Raw genomic sequence first — 27,398 nt, forward strand, 5'->3', positions numbered from 1 at the left:
TGAATCAACAATTTATATATAAATAGAAATTTTACAGTGTTTTACATTTAACATAACATTACATAAATGCCCATCACATTGACATATTATCAAACATTGTCTGCCAATGTGGTGTGATGTTCAACTTGTGCTGCAAAGCCCCCAGTGACACGAGGTTGGCTGAACGAGATGCTTCATCAACCGCGGTCGACACCACCTCCTGGTAAAATGATGCCTTGGTACCCGAACAAACCTATAAAGAAGTTTATAATTTTATAATTAATTTAGAGTAATAAAACTAAATCCGATACAAAAAGTTATCAGAGTTTGTACTGGATCAAATGTATACCAATAAACAAAGGCAATTTAATTATTCTGCACTCAAATTTGACATTTAAGATTTAACTTTAATTGCAACTGAAGAAGCTTAATTCTAATAGTCCTGTGGTGATTGGTTGTTTGAATAAATTAATTGTTTCGCACTTCCATTAATTGAGGGAGAAGGGATTATAGAATACGCAAAATTGAGAAACGAATATATAGTACTGTTCAATTAACACCTGTATTTGATAATAATACGCAGTATCGATATTTTATCGAATACGCAGTATCGATGTTTTATCGAATACGCAGTATCGATGTTTTATCGAATACGCAGTATCGATGTTTTATCGAATACGCAGTATCGATGTTTTATCGAATACGCAGTATCGATGTTTTATCGAATACGCAGTATCGATGTTTTATCGAATACGCAGTATCGATGTTTTATCGAATACGCAGTATCGATGTTTTATCGAATACGCAGTATCGATGTTTTATCGAATACGCAGTATCGATGTTTTATCGAATACGCAGTATCGATGTTTTATCGAATACGCAGTATCGATGTTTTATCGAATACGCAGTATCGATGTTTTATCGAATACGCAGTATCGATGTTTTATCGAATACGCAGTATCGATGTTTTATCGAATACGCAGTATCGATGTTTTATCGAATACGCAGTATCGATGTTTTATCGAATACGCAGTATCGATAATTAATCGATTAAGAATATACCATATACCGCGGTACCGGTACTTGGTGCGGCGTCATCGCACAGTATCAGGGCGCTCACCTCGAACACGGTGTCGCCGAGCAGGAGCGTAACGCGTCCGGAGCGATGCACGCGGAGCTTGCCTATTTTACCTTCCTCCAAGTCTGTCAGCCTACATCTATTATCGACCTGAAAATATAATTAACACTATAACAATCAGCTCATAACAAATCATGGCGACAGCGCTCAATGGTGATCAACCAACGACACTGGATATATCATAGCGCGACCATATGGCTGCAAGTAACGGGTGTACAATTCATTCCTACATTCACTCAGCCAGCTCGAGCTGGCTGATCAGTGATCCCAATTGACTATAAGATTTTATATTCTTCCTAGAAAAGGGAATTCTAGAGTGCGGAACTTTTACACTGCTTACGCCCGAAACACCGAACTTCGATGATCTACTAGTTCAGCAAAATAACAACTGTTATCGGCCTAGTCCGGTAAAGCCTAGGAGCTTAGGATTAACTGCTTTACAAGCTAACCACCACCACCTGACCAACGAGGAAATTGGGCATCGTTCCAGCAAGATTAACTGACCTTTACGATTGGCAGATAGGAAAGATAATTAAATAACATGATCTTGAATTAAAATAAAATCATTGGTCGAGATCTATGGTATTAATAATAGTTTCGTGTAAAAAAGAAATGAATTTGAAGATCGGTTAAATTGTCAAGGGAACTGTTGATGTAAGAAAAGTGGAATATTATATGTTATGTTAAATAAAAATATACGAAATCAATAACTGTTTGTAGTGCATAACATAGTAGAGATGTATTAGCAAGTCGCACGAAATATGTTAACATGAGGTGTGTTTAACTTGACTCCTGCAACTGGACACGCTACAAGTATATTGTAGCATATTCTACCACCCACACTGCAATATTTACTATTGTTAACCAGGCAGCCTGACTGAGACAGTCACGAGTGACATAACACCTTAGTTCCCAAAGTTGGTGTCGAATGATATTGGTAATTAAAGGAACGATTAATATTTCTTACAGCACAATGTCTATGGGCGGTGGTGACCACTTACCATATGGACAAAGAGCCCTTACGCCATTTAATAAAAAAAATGATAATAACAGGTTTGTCTGCGTCCTCCCCGGAGGTGGAGGGCTGGTCGTGCTTGCGGCGCGGCTCGTCGTCCCCGCCGCCGCCGCGGCCCGGCAGCGTGTCGGATAGCTGAAACGTCATTACTTCTCTTAGTACACTGTTCTTGAAAATCATAGACATCACCTATCCGACGTTGTTACAGAATAATTAACTTTAGTCTATTAATAAAAAATAATAATGGACAAGATTAATTACAGAATGTTATAATACACTTAAACATGATAAAACATCGTTAAGTATATGTTGATAACTGCCATATTCATGTATAATTTGGTTGCCATTGCATATTGGCAAATTGGAATTGATTTTATTGTTATGTTTTGCGAACCATGGTTGGCATTACACGACTTTAATATCTATTTATTCCTACTAAATTAATCACGTGTTAAATTAAAAAATGGAACGGCTATGTTTTTTTTTTTAATTAAACAAAAATGTTGTTAATAAATTATAACCATAATAATATATATAAACAATATTTATACAATATTCAATCAGTAAACTACCTGCAGTAATATGAGAGCCGGTTTGTCGCTCCCCAGTAAATTGGCAACATTTGTATCTTCGAAGACTTCCTTCACGTCCGGCTTTGGTGACTCTTTCAAAACTGGAACTACAGAATAACATTAATATAAAATGATTATAGTTAATCTTAAATTCACTTATATCAAGCTTAAACAAATAAAAAGCAATACTTTCTATTTTTAAAGTAGCACTTTTAAAATAGAAGCTTTTTGATATTAAAAATACAATTAAAAACTATTTTCATTTGTAAATTCTATGTATATGTATATATTATGCCTGAATAGCAATTATCTTGGTCTGGTTAAGTCTAAATTATAAGCAAACCAAAACCATTTATTTATCATTCAATCATTGACACTTTAGAATGGCGCGAAAGATAACCTAAAATAAAAAACGGTAATAGCAAGCATGTAATCAAAAAATCAAAATAGTTTTTAATCGAGATTCGAAACCAAATACCGCAAAAAAGTACTTTAAAATTATTTGTAACAAAATTTAGCAAAACTGAACATTCCGACGACAAATGTCATATCGGATGTTCGTTAGTGTGTAAATAGAAGCGGAATGTTTTCTGTAGCACCATCATAGCCCGCTGCCCTAGTAAAAGGTTTCACTGGGCTTTTAGGAGATGCGGCGGTATACAAAGCCTGTCTTACGAGCATCGTCCACATCGTCAGTGGGCTCCTGTTTCACAACCACCTCCTGTTTTATCTTCACAGCGGCTTTCGTCTGGTTTTTTGACCAGCCTATAAAAGATTATTCAACCAGATTGATTAACTTCTTTTAAAATTATAGCGTAACATTATTTTCTTATGTATAGAAGTTTACTTTTTTTATTTCGCCATAAAGAAAATTGTTGATATACTCGCATTAAGGAAGGATATAAGACTGAGTACAACTGGAATCAAGATAACGCTTAATTCCATACAAGCTTTCTCCTTGTTTCACAATTTTATGGCATAGTGTTATGGGCGATGCTATCCGCTTTTAAATCTATGACACTCATACCTAGGCCGCAGTCATCGCTACAACGCGACTATTCGCCAAATAATTTCGCTCCGCAAGCTTAAACTTTTTGGCAATTTTCCTCGCGAAATCACGATTGGTACGGTAATTAGTGCGGTCTAGGCATTTCAAATATTTAATATAAACTTAACAGAGTAATCGTTACACTTAATATCAATTATTTATTGCATTTCACAAAGGGTACTTACCTAAATATTTTTGAATGATGACATATAAATGCTATATTAAATAAAACATTTTTGCTCTAGCAATTTTAGTTTTTCCATAAAAAAATGGCTAAACAAACGTAATTGTAAAGGCTCTGGAATAACAAGATTTTTTGACTTCAGTACCTTGTTTAGACTAGTCAGAAGATAAAAAACCAATCACATTCCCGAGGGTTGGCCGATTGTATGGCCTGAGAAGGTCCGTTATTTTACTTATAACGGTGGGTATAGGGAAAAAATATTCAAAATAATATTAAAGATATCAGCACGAGAAACTCGAAAACTACGACCGCCCCACGTTATCCACCAAATTTTAAAATCCTTCGGAGAAGATTTTTTTATCATCGCTATTAATAAGTAAATAATGTTGAAGAATTTATTTTCTAGAATGCACTGTCTTAGAATCTCCATACTACAATGGAAAATCTTTTTGGGTTAACCCTGTATGGATTACCTTAATATTTATTGAGAAGGTTATAAACTATATAATATCTGAATTGGTTGTGTAGACACGATTAAATGGTGTTTTTATGTGCCTAGTTGAATAAAGAATATCTTGTTGGTCATCATATCCATACTTAATATTAAACTACTCAAGGTCAGTAGCTCTTGTGGAGCTATGTATATGATTCTACAAAACAATAACATTCAAATACAATCTGGTGCAAAAAAATTTAGAAAAATTGAATATTCTAAACTATATAAAACAATAAAAAACCAACGAAGTTTTTGTAACCGGTTCTTATCAGGTCAAAGTATTTAATTTTCTTAAAAAATTGGTATTTTGTACTCTGACTATCAATAAGTAAAGTACTGCTTCAACATCGGTCAAGGAATTCGAATTTCAAAAGATAATTTAAGTATAGTTTCCTTCATACCTCCATCGTCCATTGGAAGTTTGACGGGTGCTTCAACATCGAGCACAGTTTTGAAATCTTCGCTATCATTTTCATAGGATATATCATCACCAAAAGCTTCTTTAATTTTCTTCTCTTCTAACTCATTGTCAATCTTAAATAAAGGGAGAAATTGCCATTTCATCTCTTAAGAGAACTAAGAAATATTTTGGATTGGGATAGCAGTATCGAATTTGGAATACCATGCATGAGTAATTAATTTATATATATTTTTAGCACTTTAGTGGCTCCTCCAAAAAGACTGACATAAAAATATACTACTGTACAGGCCAAGTTTGTGCTTACAACTCATGCCATATCCTATAGCACAAGGTCTGATTAGACCAATTAGGTATTAGTCCTACCTGTCTTCCATAATTAATATAAAATTAAAATGGTAAACAATTAAAATTTAAAAAAAAAACTTATGATATGTTATAACACAAGCTGATAAACACTTAACACATTATTTATATGGAATTAGATGGAACCCTATCCATCTATTGCTATATATTCTACTCATACGAATTAAACAACAAATCAAAATTATTATGTAATAAATCATTTCACAACATACCTTTACAATATCTTTAACTTTTATTGTTGGCTTCTGGAGTGTGGGAGCTGAATCACTATCTCTACTGTAGGAAACCCTGCTGTAATGCCTCTCCACACTGCCAAGACCTGCAAGAAAGTTAGACATTTGAAAAATATTTTTATTTTTCTAGTAGCATTAGTAATGCTAGCAGAAGATAGTGAAGCCAATGAGCTTCCTGTATTCTGTGTAGTGCAATTACTGTAAATTATAGGACACTCTTTAGGTTGTGGCTTTAATAAGTATTTTAGAACTGCTGTAAATATCAATTTAAGAGGTGCTATTCACGATTATTACTTGCTTAAAGCTTCCTACAACACATGGCTATGTAGCCTTAACTGGATTAGAACCCTAAGTTCAATAACATTCTCTTTTTATTAGACAATATATTTACAGAAACATCCTGACTTGGACTAAATATTAATTACTTTTCTTATTTATAAAAATTAAAAAGTTATAATTATCTAGTAACACATGTGCTTTTTTATGACTACAGACATACATTGCTGCTCATAAACATTGGCACTAAAAGAAATATAAACTGCTTACATCATCAACGCACTATCAAGAATTACTAGGCTTACTCAGTTACTCACCCTTTAAACTCAAACGCGATACTAAATAGTGCTGTTTAGCAGTAGAATATATTAATAGTAAATGAGTATTTAGTATATTAATAATGAAGGTTGAGTGGGTACTAAAGCTTTATTATTAATTGCCCCAGTGGACGCTTGCACACCTGGCACCAATTTTTTTTTTTTAATGTATTTTAGCAATGCCCCAAATGAATTAAGGAATTAAGGTAGATAAGTAAATTGTAGAGTAATATAACACTGAGTTATGTATTACCTTGGTGGCTTTGTATTTGTATTAACCTTAGCACCAATCACACATTCTACTGCCAAACAAGTACACTTAGTATGGTTGCATTTCAGTTTAAAGGGTGAGTGTGCCAGTACAAGCACAAACGACATAACAGCTTAGTTCCCAAAGTAGTTGTCTGTATTTTTGATAATGTAAGGAGTGATTAATATTATTTACAGTACCATGACAGGCAATGGTAACAACTTACTATCAGGTAGCTCATTTGTGAATCTAGTTACCTATATCAGTTACAGAGCTAACTACAAAATTACAGCAAGATACATAATAATTTGAACTAAGTGAACTATGTATTTACCCTCTGAAAAAACTCCACTTGACTTGATTATATTTGAACCATTTCTGGTTCTGTTTTTACGTTCCTTTTTATGTCTATCGTCCCTCTTGTGTTCTCTACTGTTTGCTGTTGATGGGCTAAAATAAAATAAACTTAATTATATTGTTAATAAAGAACAAAGTATAATTAAGTCTTTACCAAAATGCATGAGTAACAAGTTATAAATATTCTACTTCTGAGGAAAATTCTTCTTTATAGTTTAGGAGAAAGATTAGCGTGTCGTAATGTTTTAAAGTTTTTCTTAATACTTTAAGAACTGTAGAACTTACTGACCCTTTATTTTTATTTCTGGTTACATTTAAATTGGGAGTAAAAACTTTTTTATTGGGCTTTAATCCACCCAGTGAAAGATCTCTAGGGGCTTTGAATGAAGCCAATCTTTGGAGAGGATCAGCTGCTGCTACATTAGCATTTGATTTCTCTCCTGAATTAGACATTATTATTTGCTGCGGTCTTATTGCCGTGTATGTGTGAAAGTAATAATAAGTCACTATTAAATCTCAAAATTTGACCGATATAATATAATATGTAGTGTTTCAAAAAAAGTAAAAACTTAGTTAATAAAAATATAAACAATTGAACCAATTAAAAGGCATAAGTCGCCTGGCATTGACATTTTAAATATGTCTATTATCATATTATGACATATGACTATTTTTTTTAGTTTACTCCTTTCTTGCTTGATAAAGCCGAAGGTATCACAGCATCGTCCCTATTATAGAAAAAAATTACGAATATTTAACTACGTGCAATGACTGCAACTACACTTAGGAAGCACGACATGCGAAGCCAAATGTTCTGAACGATTTTTTTTTAATTTTATATTTTATGGTATAGGTGGCAAACGAGCAAGAGGCCCACCTGATGGAAAGTGACTACATCGCCGCCCATGGATATAAATGCAGCAGCATAGGTTTTGCTCGTGCCTTACCACACTTTAAGAAATGTGTAGGCTCTTTACTTGAAGGTTCCTTAGTCGTATCGGTTCAAAAAAACCCCGGTGGTAGCTGGTTCCCAAAGAGGCAGAGGCAAAAAACATCTTAAAAATCGTGCTGTTGTGGATTTTTGGACATCAAGGTGGTGCGAATGAAACTTCGAATCCTAACGCGATGTCTGAAGGTGAAATGCAGCAGTTTTAGAACATTCTGCGTTAAAAATGCGATAAAAAATGAAAAGTGATCGAACATCATGATAAATTAAAAAAAAATGAATAATATATAAGAATCTTAACTTTTTTTATTGACATAAGAATTATTAACATTAACTCCTTAAATATATACAAATATGAATTAAAAATAATTACCGTATAAATCTTGACCGCGTGAAATGGTAGCAAGAATTCTAGCAGCATATAAGAATTCATTACTGATTTATCTTTAATTATACTATCAAAAGTTCAGTCAACTTAAAGTTAATTAATATTTTGATAATTATTATCTGCGAGTTGCAACTTGCAACACTATAATTTAAATATTATTGTAGTTTAAAAATTAACGTTACATGTGAATTCTGAATGTGATTTAAGTTTAAAGAAAGCTTTAAAAAATTAACATAGTTTTCTTTATTGACGATATGGCTGAATCTCTTTTTGATATTTTCGGCGATCATATAACAAGACAAGCTGTGAAAAATGTTTCACGGCAGCCGTTATCTAATATTGGTAAGAAAAACATGCGCGTTATTGTCCCTTAATATATACATTATTAATTAAAAATGCTTTGTTTTTATAGAAAATATGGGGAAAACGGTGTCGTCTGGGCCAATCAAGCCAAATGAGCCATTGAAAAAAGGGGAAAATAAGAAATCGTTTCTTTCAAATACCGGTAAAGCATTGCAGAGTACTCCTTTACGGAAGGTCTTTACTCCACGGACAATAAACGTTGGTTCACTTATATATAACGACGCAGACACAAACATTAATGACAAAAGCTTTAGTTTTGCTGAGCTTGAATTCACGAAGCCTTCATATAAATATGGCAAGTATTATTAATTACTCTGGTCTTGAAATTAAATGTCTAAATATTACATTTTACAATTTATTTTCATCGTCAATTTCATAATGATGTCAGTATTCGCTTCATTAACAATGAGAGGGTAATAATAACATTTATTGAACACCTGCTTCTACAACACAGTTTAATCATTTTTCTTTGTTATAAACTTATATAGTTTTACTGCAGTGGTAGAATAGAACGATTGGGTTGGGTTTAGAATAATCCTCCACGATTTTGGGGAAACAAATTGTTGTATATGTTAGAGAATTGGTCCCTGATTACAACAATACCACTCGCGTCCTGCGAAACTGCACCATTTTCGAGAAAATCAAGAAAACCTATCATAACCTATACACGCGGAAATATGTCAAATAGATCGTAATATCACTATAAGAGCAGGATAAGTAACTATTTTTCTTAAGTTCGACAAGGATGCAATATACATAAGGTCCTTGTCATATGTCAAAACGCTAAATGAATGTGTTTTGACATTATTCATATTTAAATATGTCGTTCGTTGTTTCTTTTTGACTCGCGTAATTTTGCTAGGAAGCTTAGATTTACACATTCCTACATTCACACATTGTATAAAATTGACACAATACCGACTCTGTTAACTCTGAATCAATATGGTCTTGTCAGTCTTACCCCTAGAGTGTTTTTTAAGAAAAAAGAGGCACGAAGGGGTTGCAGCACCCGCCTGCTGTAACAAAAGGCAAAGGTGCTGCACATCCCGTAGCGCCGAAGGCCACTGAGTTTCGAAATTGTTAATAAATAGCCTGATTTGAGGTTAGAATTATAAGATTAGTTTTTGCCAATATCTCGGGAACGAAGCAAATTCGCATGATGGGAATGGTACCAGAGCATAGGGAGAATACCCAAAGCCTCCCCCACAGCCCCTCTACCCACCGCTCCTGCAGCCGATTACTAAAACGCAACAATTCAATGTTAAGAAATTGATTTTCCAGATAATTATCACAAGGATCTTTTGGACTTTCTTCCTATACCGGAGCCAGAAATAATGAATTCAGTTTCTCCACCAAACACACCCCCTCCTATAATCAAAAACCACAGCTTGGAATTTGATTATTCCTATCAGGACGAGTTCTTTACAGGTAAATATAAAAATATTATTATACATTGGAACAAAGGGCCTTGTAATAATTAAAAAAACCATGTTATATTCAATAAAAGACCTAAGAGTATTTTGAAATTAAGGAAACATTAAAAAATATAATAGATTTAAAATAAAAATATTATGCTCTTTACCAGCAATGAATAATAATAACAGGCCTTTGCATTTTATGAAGACTAATGTCATTTTTTAAAATTTTCAGATGATTTTTCAAATGAGAGTATTCCAGACGACGATCTTTGCTTTCCTGATATTTTCTAAATATAGTGGTGTAATTATTGTGTTAGCTTATGATATTTATAATAAACAAATGGCTATTATTATTTCAGTAATTTAATTCCTTAATTATAATATAACAATGTTACATATTTACATTTGGTTTAAATATAACTTAAATATATGATAACATTTTTGTATAAGATGAGTTTTGTTTTATAAAAAGCTACGTATTGCCTTTAACATAATTGGATTGTTCAAAAGCTTTAAACATAAGTTCAACAGCTTTATATGAACAGTATTTTTTTTATTTAATAAATGTTTTGTAACAAAGTGGTTGTTTTAATGTTTCTGAATTTAAAATAAGTAACTTTACAAAATTGTACAGTTTTTTAATTTGTATAGTATCTGTTTTCAAAGTTTAAAGTAAATAATTGTTTTAGAATACCAATTATTGACTCAATGACAAAATAATATTCTTAACATACATTATAATCAAGTTTAAGTTAAATATTTCTTGCCGAGTAGCTGAACTTTCTTCTCAAATGCTGGGAATGTTATAATAGTGTCCTCTTTGTAGAATGGATTTAAGAGAAGTTTTACGTAGGTTTCGTAAACATCAGTAAAGAAATTCTTGATGCCATCTTCATTGCGTGCATCATGTACCATTATAAACCTCATCTACAATAATCAGTACAAATAACAAATTTAATTAAAGTTAAAAAGAAAACTGTGTATAACATTGTCCCAATCAATAAATATAGTTTGGGTTAAATATTTTAGAACAAAAAGTCTCCTTAGATTTTTTTTTATACCATATGAATTTATTTTTTGTTTAAAATACTTTCATAATTATTGAAATGTTATTATACTAAAGAATATTAAAGTAATATTTAACTAAATATCGGTGTCAGCTTATATGTCAATTGAACTTATTAAATAGGTATCAGTGATTGTATATACAGATTAACAGTGAGACATAAGAAAGTAATCATTATGAAATAGTTGATAGAAATATTGTATACCTGACTAGCAGTGACAAATGCAGAGACAAACCATTGATTGAATTTATCAACAGACTTAAGGTATGTGTTGGTGACCTTCCACATATGCTCGTCAACTAAATCAAGAGCTGCATGAGCTATGAACTGATTCAAGTGTCTGTTGTCTTCCTTCTGAAAATAAAATATTTAAGTCCATTTAATATTTCCAGGCGTTCCAGGCTGTAAATAACTAAAATATAATTATTATTGTACATGCAAAATGACAAAAAAAAAATATCCCACTGAGTTTTTTTCACCGGTTCTTCTCAGGTCCGAGGTGTCAAATTCCGAACCGGTGGTAGATTTTTGACTATCAATAAGCAAGTTGCCACTTATCATCAGGTGACCCATTTTACAGTGCCAACTTAATTTTTAAAAAAAAGTATAAAAGTATTCATGATAACTATACGTGTTGATAAATATGAATACAGATAATTACAATTTACCTTTACTTCTTTGGTGACGGGTATGAAATCTATTTCGAATATAGGATTGTCCGAGTGGCCCACTATTACAAAGTAATATGTTCCTGCCATATTTAGTTATCGAAAAATAACTCCAAACTTAATTGTTCATGTAATTAATAAAGTTAGCACTAAAACGTTACAATAACTATTTCATAATATTTCCATTTCGTTTGTTTTCATAAATTAATTCTTAATTTAATGAGTTTCAGTTTTTGTTATTATCAAAAGTGTCAAAATGTGACAACTGACAATTAGAAGTCTATATAGTATTTTTTAGAATATTGACAATTGACAAAAATCAAGTTCTTTTGCCGAATTGTTTCCTTTGAAAAATGCAAATGATTAAATTCACCCAGCCACATTTTTAATATTCATTAATAATTAAATATTTATATGATGTATTACTGTTTATAATTTTCTACATAACTTAAATTACTGTGATGTAAAAAGTAAAAAAAAGTCGTTTGCTTTTTTCTATTTTTATTATTTACGAAGTGAAGGTTGATTTATTTAAATGATTAAAGTTAATTCAAGCATATAACATTAAAAATTTTTTACGATAAATTTGGCGCCAAATAATAAAATATATGTAATAAAAATTGACATACAAACGAAACGTGTTAATTTAATGTAATAAAGTTATTTTTAATTATATTTTTCAGAAATGCCAAATTAATGGAAAGACATCATATAAATTACTAATTACAGGTGATATGACTTATCCTATTAAAAATTTAAGAATGTGGCAGAGCAGAAACTGGGTTAAATATGAATCGAAGTCGACATATCTTCTGCTAAGAATACAGTTTGACCAGATTTTAATTACTTCAGGGAATAAAATACTGGAATCCTTAAGTGTTAATGAAAAACTCAAGGGCGTTCTTAAGGATGATATTTTAATATTAATAGTTAATAATGTCGGACAAGATGTGAGTTTTATATCATTTGTAATGATAAAAAAAAAATCTCAATGCAGACTAGCAGGAGACTCAGGTGCACTCGCTATCACAATCCGATGGGTCGTAACCTAACACGTCTCGTTCCGTCGCAGAACCTAAGGCTTTAAATATTTTCGGCGGCTGCTGCTGAGAAATTATTGACAGAAACGCACAATGACTCTTTTTAATAACCGATTCGAAACAATTTTTAAACCACTCTCATAATATTTATATTTGTGATTCGAAAATAGTTTGATTTGAAATTGGAATGTGTCTAAATTAAGAGTGATATGTAGTTAGGAATATATTAAATGATGATATGTCTTTCGTAGGAGAATTATATACTCTTAAACCTATGTATAATTAAAATAAAATGAATACAGGTAAGAAAAATTAAATTTCAATTAAAAGACAGTTTTCCAAAATGTCTTCAAGAATTAAGTGCTCGTTTTCCCATTGTGACTTATGGTTCAGTGAATGTGAAAACTAAGATAACAACAAAATATCGTAAAATAGAGGATGTCATTAAAGATGCTGTAAATGGCAAAGGTTTGTTTTATAGTATTCATTTACTAATATATGTAATATTTTTTTAGTAACTTAAATTCAGTGTTTTAAATTAATATCATTTTTTCATTTATAGTGAATTTAAATTCAAATCATATGTTGCCAAAGGAGTTTCAAAATTTTGTAAAGTTATGTTTGATTGATCCAACATTCTCACAAGTTGTAATTGAAATCGAGAAGATACTCCAAAACAAATAGTGTGATGTACAGATATATATTCAAAATTATTTAATAAAATAAATATTTTTATAGTATATTGATTTTTAATTTATTATATATATATCTATTACGTATATAAACTTAATAATGCAAATTAAATACAGTTACCGTTCACGGCCATGTGGCATAGTTCCATGGTAATTATTCTACTTCCTTCTTACACTATCCTGTAAATATATCATTTAGCCAAAAATTAAATACTTTAGTCATAAGTAAGTTTTTGTTGCTAGTGTTTACGGACCTTAATAATTCTTCAAAGTTGGCAACATGAAAATATGTAATTATTTAAATTTGAAAATGTCAAGTTTGAATGTAGTCGTTATTTCGTTGAGATTATTATTTTGAATTATGTTATGATTGAAAACAAAACAATCTCTAAAATTCTTACAACTTATAAATAGAAATAATTAAATTTAATTTAATTTTGTAAGTAAGCTAAAATGATGTCAAATAGATATGTTACTGGACAATCTTCAGCTATTCGAAAATCAAGGTAAGATAGTTACAGATTAATTAATACAATTATATAAAAGTACTTTCCTTGTTTATTTCACTTAAAAGCTAATTAATAAAGTTCACTTTAAATTAGTTCGAGAACCTCATAATGTGGCTGGAAATTACTAGCAAAAGTATCCTTACGAAGGGCTGGAGATAGGTAGGCCCTCGGCCCTAAACTTCCGTCAAACGGTTTTATATGCAAATAATACACTGAACTCTTAAGCAATAAATGATAAATGCGAATGATAATAATGATCTTTAACATCGTTAGTGTTTATTTATCATTATTGTAGACTGGAAGGCAAGCCATCGTTACTACCGAAACCACGACGTCCCGGCTCTACAGACAGGTTGTCAACTGAGGCTCGTCGGCCATCAACCGCTGGACATCGTTCTAGTAGCGCAGAGCCCGCGAGAGGAACTTTCGGGGCTCGTTTGAGCAGAGAGGCTTCTGCTACAAAACTACAGTTAAATGGGGTAATTAATAAATTTAACATTTTTATATTTATTTATCTTCTATGCATTTCCAAATCAATCTTCGAATTGTGATGGAGATTGATCATGGGATTGGTGACTTGTTAAACTTTCTCCTGGAAAAGTTCCCAGCTCAAAGAGAATAAGAATTTTATAAATTCCTTCAATATAAGCATTCTATGTAGTCCCTTAGTGTACACATATTAGTCTAGTCTAGATATATTTGAAATTCCTGATAAAAGCATTTCCATATTTAGTATTATTATTATTTTGTCCATTTACACTGAAAACTAAGATTATCATATTTAAAAATGTGTATAGTATATTCAATTTTTTCAGAGGTCAAGGTCTCAGACAGGGGAGTCAAGATATGGACAGGCTACCACCACACCTCTTCGAACAACACATTACTCTAGACCTACCACTACCCCAGTGGTATGTAGTACTTTTGCTTATTATTTATATAATTATATTATTATTTATCTTAGAGCAATGGAATCAAGCCTTTAAAAGTCTTAAAAAATACTTTCAACTTTGATTTAAGGTAAACATTCTAAATACATTCATGCATGGTATGACCACACATACCATAATTATAATACTTTGTTAGCACTTTGCCAATATTCGTAGTTTAATAATTCAGTCCAATACTGTTAGGTAACAGAATACACAACAAATGCAACATGTGCTTTCACTAGCAATATCAAAACCATACCTAACTACTTCTAAAATAGGTTTTGAAGACGACTACAGCACAGTAAGATAAAATTAGTTGTAGCTAGGAACTCAATAAAAAGGGTATCTTAAAATCATTATAAATCAATATATATCCATATATTAATTTAAAAAGGATTATTAAAATTGAATTCTGTGTGAAGTACATTTTAAAACCGATCAATATGTAACCATTGCATTTAGTTTCAAACGGTGTAGCCAAATTCTTAATATATCACATAGAGAACACCATCGGAGGACCGCTCGAGTCGCAGCTGGCAGACGTCGCTGGAGCGCGCCCTCGCGTTCGTCACGATCAAGGACCAGCGGTGAGTAGCGGGGGTGCGCGGGCGGGGGCGCGGGCGGGCCGCGGTGCTGAGCGCGAGGCTGTGCAGGCCGCTGTCGAGCGCGGCGTGGCAGCGCTCGGAGTGCGCGCGCGTGTCGGAGGCGCTGTGCGCGCGCGGCGCGGGCGCGGGGCTGCTGCGGCCTCTCACCATCGCGCGCTTCGTGGACGTGGTGGGCGCGCTGCTGGCCGCCGTCTCGCGCGACGCCAAGCTCTCCTCCGACAACTATGTCACCAAGGTACTACTCTAGCGAGCTAGTTGGACTCTTTTAAATTACTAACATATTTTTAATAAATTAAAAAAATATTATGAATCTCAGTTACCTAAAGTCAACAAAAACATGCAATTATAGATAGATATAAATACATATAAAGAGCTCCCAGTAACTTATGATACATTTATTTGATTCTAGTTTGTAATATAAAGTTAAAGTTTAATTTGATATGAGAAAATAGTACCTGTTAGCATTTTTCTGCAGAAAGATTTATCGGTAATGAACAAAAATAGTGCTCGTAAAAGCATAGGCTACTGAGATATAAGCAGTAACGATGTGGTGTGTGGCAGCTGCCGCACCTGTCCAAGCGGCTGCTGTACCCGGGCGCCGTGTCCAAGTCGTGGCTGCGCACCGTCAACACGCTGCACGCCTTCCCGCACGCGCTGGCGCTCATCGCCTACCTGCTGGACCTCGTCGCGCACATCGTGAGTGTACTTGCCATGTCTGCTTTTCGTCTGCATCGGGAGTGGTTGCTATATAATTATATGTGTCTGAGCAAATGAGGTCAATGTTGATTATATTATAATTACTACCATCAGGATATGGTTAATTTTGAAATATGTATGTTTTTTTAAAGGAAATGCCAGTTCTAGATGAATGGCTCTATGTTGGGAAAGATGAGTTGGCTTGTCTTCGACGCGACTACCTTTACAAGTGCTGGATCAGGTAAGTGTACTTGTAAGGGCAATATGTACTTCTTATCTTCCTTATATTATAGATAAGTATGATTTTGTTGGTTTATTTGCTTGTAAACCAACAGAGAGAGAGAAAAAAAAATTGCATTTATTCAAAATTATGAAATATGCTCAGGGAAATGATTAATAATTTATATAAAAATAATTAGAAGATATGTTTTAAACATTGGTTAACATTGTTTGTATGTGTATGTAAAATATTTTATGAAAACATATTGTTACATAGGTTTCAAGATCCAGGACATCAGTTTGAAGATTTGAATGAGGATTACTTGGAGAATCTGAAATTACTCCTCGGAAACGATGAGGAGAAAATAGCGGAGTTGCAGCAAGTTATCAAAAGTTGGTATTACAAATGTATTTTTGGTTTCAGTATTAAAAGTATTAGAGATAAAATGTTTGAGTACATTTTTGTTGCCTTAATATAAAGGACAAATCTACTTGACTTCATAATATGGCTATCCGAGCTTATTTCGCCCATCTAAGCCAAGGTAGCGATATATAATACGTAATCTTCTCGATACGCCCGACAGAAGTGATAAATTGTCTGAAATACGGCTAGCACAGTAAGTTAAAATGAGAGAGGAGCCTGCCTACCGCTGGCGTATGCGTGAGAGAAAGGGAAGCCAGATAGACTGTCGCTGAGATGTGTTACGTAACGAAGCCGTTTACCCTCCCATAAGAAGTTATCACTCCAAAAGTATAATATTAGTATAACAACGTTACATCATGCCGGTCTAACCCCAGGCAGCGAGCCGTCAATAATACTATATGCAATTCGCTCTACTAACGATAACTGTCAGAGTACGAGACGTGCCTGGAGGACGAGGCGGAGAAGAGCGCGCGCGCGGACGAGCAGCGGCGCGCGGCGCGCCGGGACGCGCTGCTGGCGGCGCTGCGAGCCGCCCGCGCCGCGCGCCGCCAGCAGGCCGAGCGCGCGCACGAGCAGCGCGACCTGCGCCTGCAGCACGCCGACGCCGCGCGCCACGTCGACGGGGACGTGGAGCGCGCCGGCGCCGAGCTGGAGCGCGTGCGCGCCGAGCTGGACGCGCAGGCGCTGTCCGTGGCCGAGCGAGCGCGCCTGCTGGACGACGTGGACTACGCGGCGCGCGTGCACGATTCCAAGCGGGCGCTGGCCGACCAGATCGCGAAGGTACCGGCGACCGCGGCCTGGACTCCGGCCACTTTGTGTCTAATCGTTACTAGATTATGACTCTATGATATTTTTACCGATATCAGATGGTGATGAGTAAGGAGACGGAGCTGGCGCTGTGGCAGAAGAAAACGTTGGACAGCTGCGTTGAATACAAGCAGGGACTCATACATCTCTCCGCGCACCTGCCCGAGCTGGCCGGGCTCGCCGTCGACGAGAAGTGAGTTCGGCGCGCATTAGGCCTATGCTATTTATTAAGATTTTGTCAAAGATTAACTGTGGCGGACTGGGATTAAAAATTGGTATTGAATTGATCATATTATATCGTACATATATATATATATCTACAAATACCGTTCGCGTCTGTGCAGAGAACTTATGGGAGCGGAGTGCGCGGCGCGACTGTGCGAGGCAGTGGAGGCGCTACGCGAGCAGGCCGCACGTCTGTCCGCAGCACGCGCCGACTGCGCACGCGCACGCTCTGCGCTCGCTCGCCGACGCGCACTGCTACTCGTGAGTGTGTCCGACCTACACTATATTGTAGTCAACTCAACGAAATGACAAAATAAAGTGACGGATTTAATAAAAAGTTTCTAATTTGATGTGTATAATTTAATTTACAAAATTATAGGAGGAGGCTCGCACAAAAATTGCAGAGATGAAATCGAACGTTCAACGCGAGCAACAATCGCTGGACGCAGAATTGAGCAAGGAGGCTTCTGAAGCTGCCGCTTGGACTGCCGAGGAATTGGAGGTGGCCGAAAGGCTGGAGAAGCTGCGGGGATGTCAAGAGGAGTATGCGAGAGTAGACAGCGAACTGGAGTTCTGGGAAAAGCAGGATTTGGAGTAAGTAGGAAATCGAAGGAAATAACTTCAGATACTATTATTTATTTACAAATATTTTGAAAGTCAAAGCAGTAACTAGGTTTTTTATATCTGTTAAAATAATAACCCAAAATATGTTGCTGACTCTCCTCATATTAAAACTTTAAAAGTACATCGAGTAATAAATATTAAAGCAGTACCTAAAACACCGCATTATAAAGTTTTGATCAGTTTAGTAGTGTACGTATGAATTCGTAACGGCCAGGTGGCGCACGCGGCTGGCTGAGATGGAGCAATACATCGCGAGCCAGAGGACCGAAAGCAAGCGCCTGCTGGACAGCGCGCGCGAGCGGCGCCTGCGGCTCGCGCTCGGCCACCTCGCGCTCTGGAACGACAAGCTGGGCCGCCACTGATGCAACTTGTGCAACGATTAGTTGATATCACCAAATGTTTATATTAAGGTTACATAATGTTGTTTGTGTAAGTTTTAATGAGAATTGTTGAGCTAATTCGCCGGGAAGAATGTTTATTTCATATTTAATAATGTAAATAAATAATTAATTGTATGCGTTTAGTTTGTTTTTATTTTATAAATAAAAATTATTATGATGTTGCATCTATTTTGCCAACATGAAAACATTTTATGAGTTACTAGCGACCCGCCCCGGTTTCGCACGGGTGCAGTTTATTAATTAAAGAAATTATAGGATATAAATATAATTTATACCTTGAACAGGGGCATATTGTAGCTGTCTACTAGTTTTTTTAGAATTACTAGGTATTACTTCCAGATATTAGCCCTACATACAAACAAAATTTAACTTTATAATACTAGTTCACAGGTTCTGTATCTTAACAAATCTCATGAAGCGAATAAATAGAACTAGCGAATATGTAGAGCGTTTGACATACACACAAACTATGGAGTTAATAAAAAAAAATATATATATATATATATAAATAGCAGTTTTAAGACTAACTTACATAAGGAGGCAATAAAATCAGTACCGGACAATACCGCTGACGGGACGTACACCGCGCCACCGCGGGCGCCGCGCGCCCTTTTCGAACTTTTCAAGCGATTTTGATCTCCTAATTATGTAGATAAAGTTTTAAATTTTTTCACACTGAAAATGCACGCCTCGCCGCTGATTTCCCGGTATGTATTGATCCTAATTCTAAAGTGACCTGTAATCGTCGCAAACGTTCTAATAATGTTGAAACCGTAAAACTTGTTATTACTTAATACCTTGTATACAAAAAAAACATAAGTAAGGAAACTACGAGCTCTCTGATATAATATACTCTATTAGCTCTAAAAAAATAGTCTACATTAACAAATGTGACGTCACATCGCCGAAAACGCGATGTAAGTCGCTTCTTGCTGTAATACGAAAGTCGCCGAATTAGCGTTGAGTCGCGTATGTGTGTCAGCCCTAAAATTATACAAATCAGCTTCTGAAGCTAATATTGAAAAAATAATATGATTAGGTACTGTTTGAATTAAGTAATATTTTCAAATGGTTGTCAGGTCCTAAATGATGACTGCAGTTATTAATAAAATTACCAAACTTAAAAACAAATTTAAACAATGTCGGGAATCTAAAAAAAAAAGCAAATATTCTTGTAGTAATTATATTTATTTCCGCGTATCTTTATCATTTTTAATATTCTTAACACGTAGAAATTGTAAAGATACAAAATTTAAAAGTATAAGTCGAGTGTCAAGTCAGCTTGAAGAAGTTATTTTACTTTTGCCCTGGGCTGTGTAATTTATACCTTTTAATTTAAATTAAAAAAACTAAATACAAAATGAAATTAACAAACTATTTTTTATCTATATTTACTGTAGGAATCATCTCACAATATTTTCACTAAAGCTCATTTGAACACTATTTTCAATATCAGTGCAGTAAGTCTTGAAGTCGCTCTGCGCCCAACCTTGGCCCGACTTGATCTTGGCGGTGGGATCGATGGGTTTGGGCGCCGGAATGGGGGGCTTGAATGCCATCTGCGACGAGTCGTATTGATCCAGTATTTGCATGGTCGTTCTAAAATAATCATTACTTTTACATAAAGGTTAAATAAAGGGTAAAATTGGTAACTAACTAGAGGAGCGTGCACAAAATAAGTACCACCGGTGGCATCTATATATGGGACAAACTAGAGTGCAGGTGTAGTGGGAGAGGTTGTTAAAGTTGGAGGTACGCACAGCGAGGCGAGGTCGTGCGAGCGGCGCGTGAGCAGCGCGGTGGCGAGGTGGCGCACGTGCGGGTGGTAGTGCGCGCGCAGGGCGCAGGCGTCGTGCGCCGCCGCGCAGTGCGCGCCGCTGTGCTCCGGCGACGGCAGCAGCGGGTCGTAGCGCCCCGACCCCACCACCTCCTCCGTCTCGAACAGCGAGCCGAGCGACTTGTTTTGCTGGAGGACATAGTTTCGTTCAATGCACGTATTACAGTAGACGTGCAACGGAATGATGGATAACGCAGGGTCTCAATCGGTGGGTAGTAAGGCAAAGTAAGGCGTAGGGCGCACCTGCAGCAGCGCGTGCAGCAGCGCGAGCGCGGCCAGCGCGGCGTGGTGCGGCAGCTGCAGCGCGGCGCTGAGCAGGCGCTTGGCGAGCGCCTGCAGCACGGCCGCGGGCACGCTGCGCGCGCGCGCCACCAGCGCGCCCAGCGCCTGCAACGCGCAGCGGGCGCTGCCGCTCGTGCCGCCTGCGGGCGGGGCGGGGTGTGGGTCTCAGCTGAGTACTTTTTGGGATGTACTTCATTATGACGTATGTCGTTGACAAGACGACGTATGTCAAGAAAATTCTAAGGAAACCTCTACCAAAACTATAACATATATAAAAAAAACTTAAGAACAGAATGCTTAGACTGAAGATCTCGAGGACATCTCGGTTCGATATCTCCGTACCTGAGGCCTAGCTAACGGAGAACCTTGGCCCAGGAAGGTCAGGACATCCAGCGGGGCGTCAGGGTAGTATGTGCAAACGATCCTGTCAGTCAAGTCTTTGGGAGGGCCAAAGAGACGAGGGAGGCGGTACTGGTTTTTGACCACTAGTGGGTATTTCGGTGCATCGGCGAGTCAGTAAAAGGCGTAAATGCGTTTATTATGCGGTACCGGCGTGCACCGAGAGCAGGCTGTGGTAGAGGTGCGCGTGGAATTGCGCGGGGTCCACGTTGAGCGCATCTCCGGCGCCCGACAGGATGCTCAGCACGGTGTTGACGCAGAGCAGTTTCTCGTGCGCGCCCACGTGCTCGTCGCGCAGCAAGCGGGACAGGATGGCCACCAGGTCCGAGTAGTACTCCAGGTTGATCACGTGCGTGAACCTGGAATCGACCAGACGAACGTCTCCTGATGTTACCAATAAAAAAACCATTACGGAATGCCTCGAGTCAGTCCCGACTCCTCATACGTAAAAAGCTCCGAGGTATCGATTTATTATATTTTTGCTTTCTTAGTATTCCGCTTCCGAGAAAATACTCCATTCTGCCAGTGGGCAGGTTCAAACGAGTACAGTTTAGGGAGAGCACGCACCGCGCGAGGCCGGTGAGCGCGGCGGCCAGCAGGCCGGCCCGCGGCGCGGCCTTGAGCAGGCGGAAGTAGATGTGGAACAGCGTGCGCGTCACGTCGGCGAGCAGCGCCCGGCGCGCGGCGGCGCTCTCCTGCGCGCGCGTCTCCAGCAGCTCGCGCTCCACCTCCTTCAGCTTCTTCGCGCGCTGGACCAGACACCGAATGGATGAGGAGCATTACAACTTTTTTGATCACTTATTATAAAACAAATGAAAAGGTTACTTTCGATTAGTACATGCTTCGTTAGCCAGCACCAGCGGACTGCATCATTTTTTACCTTTTTCTCTTTTTTAGATAAGTTGATGATTCGTTTCTTGTGTTTCTCCTCCTGTCGCTTCTTGTTCTGCAGATCGGCTTCCTTGTCCAGGTCCACGTCCTTGATCTTCAGCGAGAGGAGGCATTCCAGGGCGGAGGGATGGATGCGATCGCCGCGACGCTTCACCAGCTGGTTGATGAGACGAACGATCTGTGGAGAAATGGTGATGTTTTATCAATTTTATAAACCGTCTTTAACGGATCAACTGCCGCGTCGGCGAAGCGGTTCAGGGTTTAAGTTGCAAGCGTCAAGTTACCGACTCCGCGAGTCCTAGATCCTAATTAAAAGTAAAATTTTGCAGATTTTTTTTAACTTTGCCGATCTATAAAATCAAGTAATTTGTTAAAAAAACTTTAAGGAACAAGGCATATCGTTCGACTGCCAACAACGAGCACACGGACGATGACACGCGCGTACTGACGGTGAGCGTGATCTCCCCGCGCCGGTCGGCGGCGAACACGGCGACGGCGCACGCGCCCACCAGCGCGCGCACGCGGGCGTCGGCGGCGGCCAGCAGCGGCACCAGGCTCTGCGCGATGTTGGCCGCGTAGTTGAAGTCGGGCCGCGCCGCCAGCACGCTGCACATGCAGCGCACGCTCACCAGCGCCAGCGACGCCGCCGCGCCCTCCGCCGCCCTGCAACCGATGATACTGCACATATCTGTGTGGTCAGTGACATGACCGACCACCCAGCCCCATTGAAGCAGCGTTTTAGAGTCAGCTCCGAAGTTCCCCCTCAAAAGGAGACTAATGCAAATAACAGAAGCGCGACTAACCGGTTATCACCTTTCTTGCGCCTGAACACGTTCGCTGCTTTCTCCAATCTCTGCAGATATCTCTTGTAGAATTCCAACAGTTCCTTTTCGTATTTATACAGTGTGAGTGTGTCCTTCTTTACTGGAAACAAAGAAAACAACTTACAAACGATTTCATTTTAACATACAAACGTCTTACTAAGAAGCATTGGGTAGTATTTAAACTATACTTTGTCTTCTTTCAAATGTAAAATTATTGATGACAAAAGGAGACGTATTAGTGTGTAACTACTCACCCATATATGGACATGCATTTATACATTTAATTAATAAACACATTTAAAACTCATTTTAAAAGTATTAGGCATATTGAACAGTACAAAATATATGGATGTAAAAAAATAACTAGAACTCGCCCGCGTCATCACTTGTGTTTTAGAAATTGATAGTCAATATTTTCGTTTGTTTTTCGTCAGAAAAAGCATTTATAATAGTATAAATAATTACTTAAATAATTTATACACTAACATTTAACATCGGAATAATCTTGGTGACGTATCTTGTAGTCGGGCAGGATGTCGCAGAATACTTCAGCAGCGGAGATAGTGGCCAGCTTACGCACTGAGATCAGGTTCTGCGCACCGTCTTTCAGTCGTTCGTCCATCAGATATAGAATTGGGAACAGGTTTTTCAACTGCAATAATTAAATTATTGATTAGTTTTCTTTATGTAATCATATGGGTAATGTTGACGAAAATTTTTCTTAAATTTGGCAGTATAAAGAATAATATAGCTTTAAAACCAAAACTTATTGTCAAAAGTGAGTGATGTAAAAATATTACTTAATCCATATATCTTGATAGAATTATCATGAGTTGATTAGCAATTTAAGCTATCCTTATATTGTAATATATATAACTATTTTGGTTTAGGGGTAGCACGCCAATAAGTCAGTATGTTTTTTTTTTTTAAATGTTCAACAGTTAACCTCATATTTCAGCCAATTTACACGAATCCTAATCAATTATAATACAACTAAACCTTCCTCATGAATTATTCATTCCATTAGTGAAAACCATATGAAAATCCATTTGTTATTTTTCTAGGTTATGTTAACTTTGTTATAATTAATAAAATTTTAAATATGTAGTAATATTTTGATTAAGACACAAATAAAAATAAACCACCTTTTTTTCTGGACTCTCCAATAGAGATGAGCAAAGAGCTCCTATTCTGAGCTTCTCATGATTCAACCTATCACGTCTTTGGGCCATTAATTCAACTGTGGTGATCACATCTTTGTCCCCTGCCTGTTCTTCCTCAGTTGTGACTTCCATGCCAGAATCCGATTCAGAATCTGCTTCCTCTTCATCTGATTTTTCTTCTTCTTGCTGTTCATTTTCTTGCTCTGTTTCAGATTCTACATAATCAGGATTATAAGTTACAACATAATATAGGTAGTCAGTCATAAAAACTTTAAAATATATTAAGTTTATACTATTATTAACCAATATAATTTGTTTGGGATAAAATGTATGCACCATGGCATAAGAACTAGGAAAGAAAGCACCAAAAAACAGATCACTTAGTGCTGAGTAGTTATGTCAGATACAAAAAGGCAAGTAAAAAAATAGTTTTCATTTATTACACAGTGACACTGCACAACATTGTGCCAAATTACAAGTTAAATTTGCTACCAATAATTAAAGCCTTATCTCTTAGTGTGTTTTACACTTCTGCTTGAACCACATAGTTTACGGTGAACATCTTACATACTTATCATAGAAAAATGTACCTTCACATTCTTCCATCCTTTCCTCGATTCCCGATTTAGTTTTTATAGGTAAGAGAGATCTAATTTTTTTGGTTGGTCGTTCAGCCTGTTCCTTCTCATATTTCTCTTCCATGTCCGTGTCGTCTGTGTCACTCTCAGCCCCGCTGTCACTGTTTGCGCTTCTGGTAGGTTTGGCTGGTTTTGGTAACTTCTCTTTACCTCTTTTACGTTTGGATCCGCGTCTGAATTAATTAATTATACAAATTAGTAAAGTGCATTATTCAATTATTAATACATTTATAATTCTTGTTGAATGATTAGCTTCAATTGTGTAAAGTAATAGTCACCTAATCTTCTGCTTCAGTCACAAAATCCACCTTCAGCTTTTGCTCAAAGCAGAAAGTTTTTATTAAGCTTTGAAGTTAAACAAACAGTTACGATTGCACGAAAGTGCAAAGGAAGAGGTGATGGGTTAGGTAAGGTTAGTTACACTGACTACTTGAGAAAAACTAAAGTTTATTGTGCTTATTATTTTTGAAAAGTGTCATATTCATAGTACTATCATTTATGACAAAGAGGTTTAGTCATTGCTGTATTCAATTTTATTGCTTCTATGTAATGTTTTGTCCATCTGTCTTCTTGGTGGTAGGGCTTTGTGAATGCCCGCCTGGGTAGGTACCACCCACTCATCAGATATTCTACCGCCAAACAGCAGTACTCAGTATTGTTGTGTTCCGGTTTGAAGGGTGAGTGAGCCAGTGTAACTACAGGCACAAGGGATGTAACATCTTAGTTACCAAGGTTGGTTGTGCATTGGTGGTGTAAGGAATGGTTAATATTTCTTACACCGTCATTGTCTATGGGCGGTGGTGACCACTTACCATTAGGTGGCCAACTTGCTAGTCCGCCTAACGATATCATAAAAAAAAAATTGTCTTTCGTTTTATAATCTGAGCTTGAAGCATAGTCTATATGTATCAAGTAATGTATATGATTTGATACTCACTTATTCTCCTGCTCTTTATCAGGTATATTAGATAAGAGTTGGGGCTGCTTCGCTAGTCTAGAAGTTATGTACTGCTGTTCATCCTCGTCCAACATATCGGCCCATTCATTGCTTGATGATTCACTTTCACTGCTATACTCCAGCTGATTTTGTGTCGGTTGCCTCTGTTTCTGTACCTTTGTTTTGTGTCTCTGCAGCTTTAGTTTACCCTGCTTTTTCATTTTATTTGTAGTTTGATTGTTTCTTTTAACTTTACTAATCTTCGCTTTGCCTTTTTTCTGAAAAAAAATAAAATTTATTTTATTAACCTGTAAATATACCACAAAACAAATCAGAAATATTTTAAATACGTACCGCCATTATTTTATATTTGTTTTTAGTATTATAAATAAATTAAAACTTTTTAATATAATGAAAATACAAAATTATCAACGTGAGTTCTCTTGTCACTTGAGATTACTTTTGACAACTAATAAAAGCATGCGTTTCTGACAGTTAATATTCTTGATATTTACGTTTCGATCTTAAACAAGCTGTGAAGTAAATGCTTGACGTTATAGAATATTTTCAATCAACGGTTTGCATATTTTTTATATTATTAAGATATGTGATTGTGTATGTATATAATAAAGTTAATAATTATATTTTTTTCTTAAGAATATGGTACCGGAACTATTAAAGTTCGTTTGCTAAATGTTGATAACCTAGTGAACTAATGCGTGAAAAGTAAAAAACAAGTTTTGTTGTGCCTATACGCCGTTTTTGAACGTACTCAAACTTTCTAAACGTCAAGTCTGTTATAAAGACCTCGAAACTTTCTTGAGCTTTGAAATTCTTGTTTTTCTAGTTTCCTTACTTTGAATAATCGATTGGCACGCCTAACTCAACAATTTAATATCAGTTTTATTGAAGAAAAGTACTAAAAAAAGCCTTTTGTAATGTGAATCCAAGTTTATAATCAGTGAAAAGTTTTCGCGATGGTGCCTCAACAGCAAAGACGGAGACGCCGTAGAGCAGCTTTATCACGGACCACGGAGCGACGTGTGATAGTTGTAAGGGGTCCTGGTGGTTTCGGATTTACCATAGCGGGGCAGCGTCCCTGTGTGGTATCGGCTGTTGCTGCTGGCGGGCCAGCGGAAAGAGCCGGACTACGAGCTGGGGATGCTTTACTAGCTGTTGACGGAGCGAGTGTAGCTAGAGCTCCACATGCGTCTGTCGCTCGACTTGTCGCAGCAGCCCCTGGGCCGATAGCACTGAGTGTGGCGCCGAGAGAATCACCGCCGACAGATACGGAAGACACAGAACCTGAAGAGCGAGCAAGAACAAGACGAAGATACCCTCCTCCGCGCCGCAGACCGCAACCAGCCATGCTACATCATCCAGGTGATAAAAATTTTAAATGTTTTATTATTCATTATGAAATGAATTCAAGAATGTCGTGTTTATTCTATGTTTTATGTATAAATATAATTTATTATAATATTTTAAAGGTGCCATAATTTAATAAATAAATTACTTTTAAGTAAATTTTATTAAGCACTAGAATAGTTACTTTACAAAAGCTTAAAGATACCACTCGTGAGGAATGTAAATTATACCCAGAAGAAAGGGCAAAAAACTCAGTTATTACTTGTTTTAATCAACCATATGCATAAAATAATCATATACAGTTAAATTTATAAATCCTGTATGAAAATGGAGAAATTCAGCATAATTTATTTATTTATTTAATCGATACACCACAGTATTTGAAA

At 36.7% G+C, this 27,398-nt stretch overlaps 6 protein-coding genes across 9 annotated transcripts in view; 3 read left to right on the forward strand and 3 right to left on the reverse strand.

Moving 5' to 3' along the window:
- Positions 1-2: 2 nt before the first annotated feature.
- LOC113403845 (DNA-directed RNA polymerase III subunit RPC4) lies at positions 3-7,261 on the reverse strand. 2 transcript variants are annotated; one of them, XM_026644461.2, is made up of 9 exons: positions 6,939-7,261; positions 6,627-6,742; positions 5,429-5,535; positions 4,834-4,966; positions 3,380-3,469; positions 2,705-2,811; positions 2,169-2,267; positions 1,100-1,207; positions 3-232 (listed from the first exon to the last, which is right to left on the reverse strand). In XM_026644461.2, the coding sequence occupies exons 1-9, from the start codon at positions 7,100-7,102 to the stop codon at positions 74-76; spliced, it is 1,083 nt and encodes a 360-aa protein (XP_026500246.2). In that variant the 5' UTR covers positions 7,103-7,261; the 3' UTR covers positions 3-73. The 2 variants fall into 2 exon arrangements, with proteins under 2 accessions (XP_026500246.2, XP_026500247.2); XM_026644462.2 differs by lacking the exon at positions 3,380-3,469.
- Positions 7,262-8,125: 864 nt separating this feature from the next.
- Positions 8,126-10,373, forward strand: LOC113403848 (uncharacterized). The gene is made up of 4 exons (XM_026644465.2): positions 8,126-8,325; positions 8,396-8,641; positions 9,628-9,774; positions 9,997-10,373. Exons 1-4 carry the CDS (start codon positions 8,238-8,240, stop codon positions 10,053-10,055), a joined length of 540 nt encoding a protein of 179 aa, XP_026500250.2. The 5' UTR covers positions 8,126-8,237; the 3' UTR covers positions 10,056-10,373.
- Positions 10,110-11,766, reverse strand: Trs20 (TRAPP subunit 20). Its single transcript, XM_026644467.2, has 3 exons — positions 11,500-11,766; positions 11,036-11,185; positions 10,110-10,691 (listed from the first exon to the last, which is right to left on the reverse strand). Exons 1-3 carry the CDS (start codon positions 11,587-11,589, stop codon positions 10,512-10,514), a joined length of 420 nt encoding a protein of 139 aa, XP_026500252.1. The 5' UTR covers positions 11,590-11,766; the 3' UTR covers positions 10,110-10,511.
- Positions 11,767-13,537: 1,771 nt separating this feature from the next.
- Positions 13,538-18,787, forward strand: LOC113403838 (caldesmon). Its single transcript, XM_026644453.2, has 13 exons — positions 13,538-13,737; positions 14,036-14,219; positions 14,556-14,651; positions 15,174-15,259; positions 15,326-15,512; positions 15,839-15,973; positions 16,126-16,214; positions 16,470-16,585; positions 17,047-17,396; positions 17,483-17,616; positions 17,768-17,909; positions 18,028-18,242; positions 18,487-18,787. The coding sequence occupies exons 1-13, from the start codon at positions 13,685-13,687 to the stop codon at positions 18,632-18,634; spliced, it is 1,935 nt and encodes a 644-aa protein (XP_026500238.2). The 5' UTR covers positions 13,538-13,684; the 3' UTR covers positions 18,635-18,787.
- Positions 18,788-20,038: 1,251 nt separating this feature from the next.
- On the reverse strand, positions 20,039-26,137 carry LOC113403824 (nucleolar complex protein 3 homolog). Its single transcript, XM_064217972.1, has 13 exons — positions 25,999-26,137; positions 25,645-25,922; positions 24,660-24,880; positions 24,052-24,284; positions 23,393-23,558; positions 22,886-23,006; positions 22,532-22,745; positions 22,072-22,260; positions 21,759-21,940; positions 21,342-21,550; positions 20,754-20,932; positions 20,434-20,639; positions 20,039-20,272 (listed from the first exon to the last, which is right to left on the reverse strand). The coding sequence occupies exons 1-13, from the start codon at positions 26,002-26,004 to the stop codon at positions 20,077-20,079; spliced, it is 2,400 nt and encodes a 799-aa protein (XP_064074042.1). The 5' UTR covers positions 26,005-26,137; the 3' UTR covers positions 20,039-20,076.
- Positions 26,138-26,436: 299 nt separating this feature from the next.
- The window catches only part of LOC113403823 (regulator of G-protein signaling loco), a 91,890-nt gene continuing 90,928 nt past the window's right edge, over positions 26,437-27,398 (forward strand). For all 3 annotated transcript variants that reach the window (XM_026644438.2, XM_026644440.2, XM_026644439.2), the window contains exon 1: positions 26,437-27,027. In XM_026644438.2, coding sequence (XP_026500223.2) covers positions 26,622-27,027 — 406 coding nt within the window. In that variant the 5' untranslated portion in view covers positions 26,437-26,621. The remainder of the gene's footprint in view (positions 27,028-27,398) is intronic.

Source organism: Vanessa tameamea, chromosome 20 (genome assembly GCF_037043105.1).
Source record: "Vanessa tameamea isolate UH-Manoa-2023 chromosome 20, ilVanTame1 primary haplotype, whole genome shotgun sequence".
Classification (NCBI taxonomy): Eukaryota; Metazoa; Arthropoda; class Insecta; order Lepidoptera; family Nymphalidae; genus Vanessa; species Vanessa tameamea.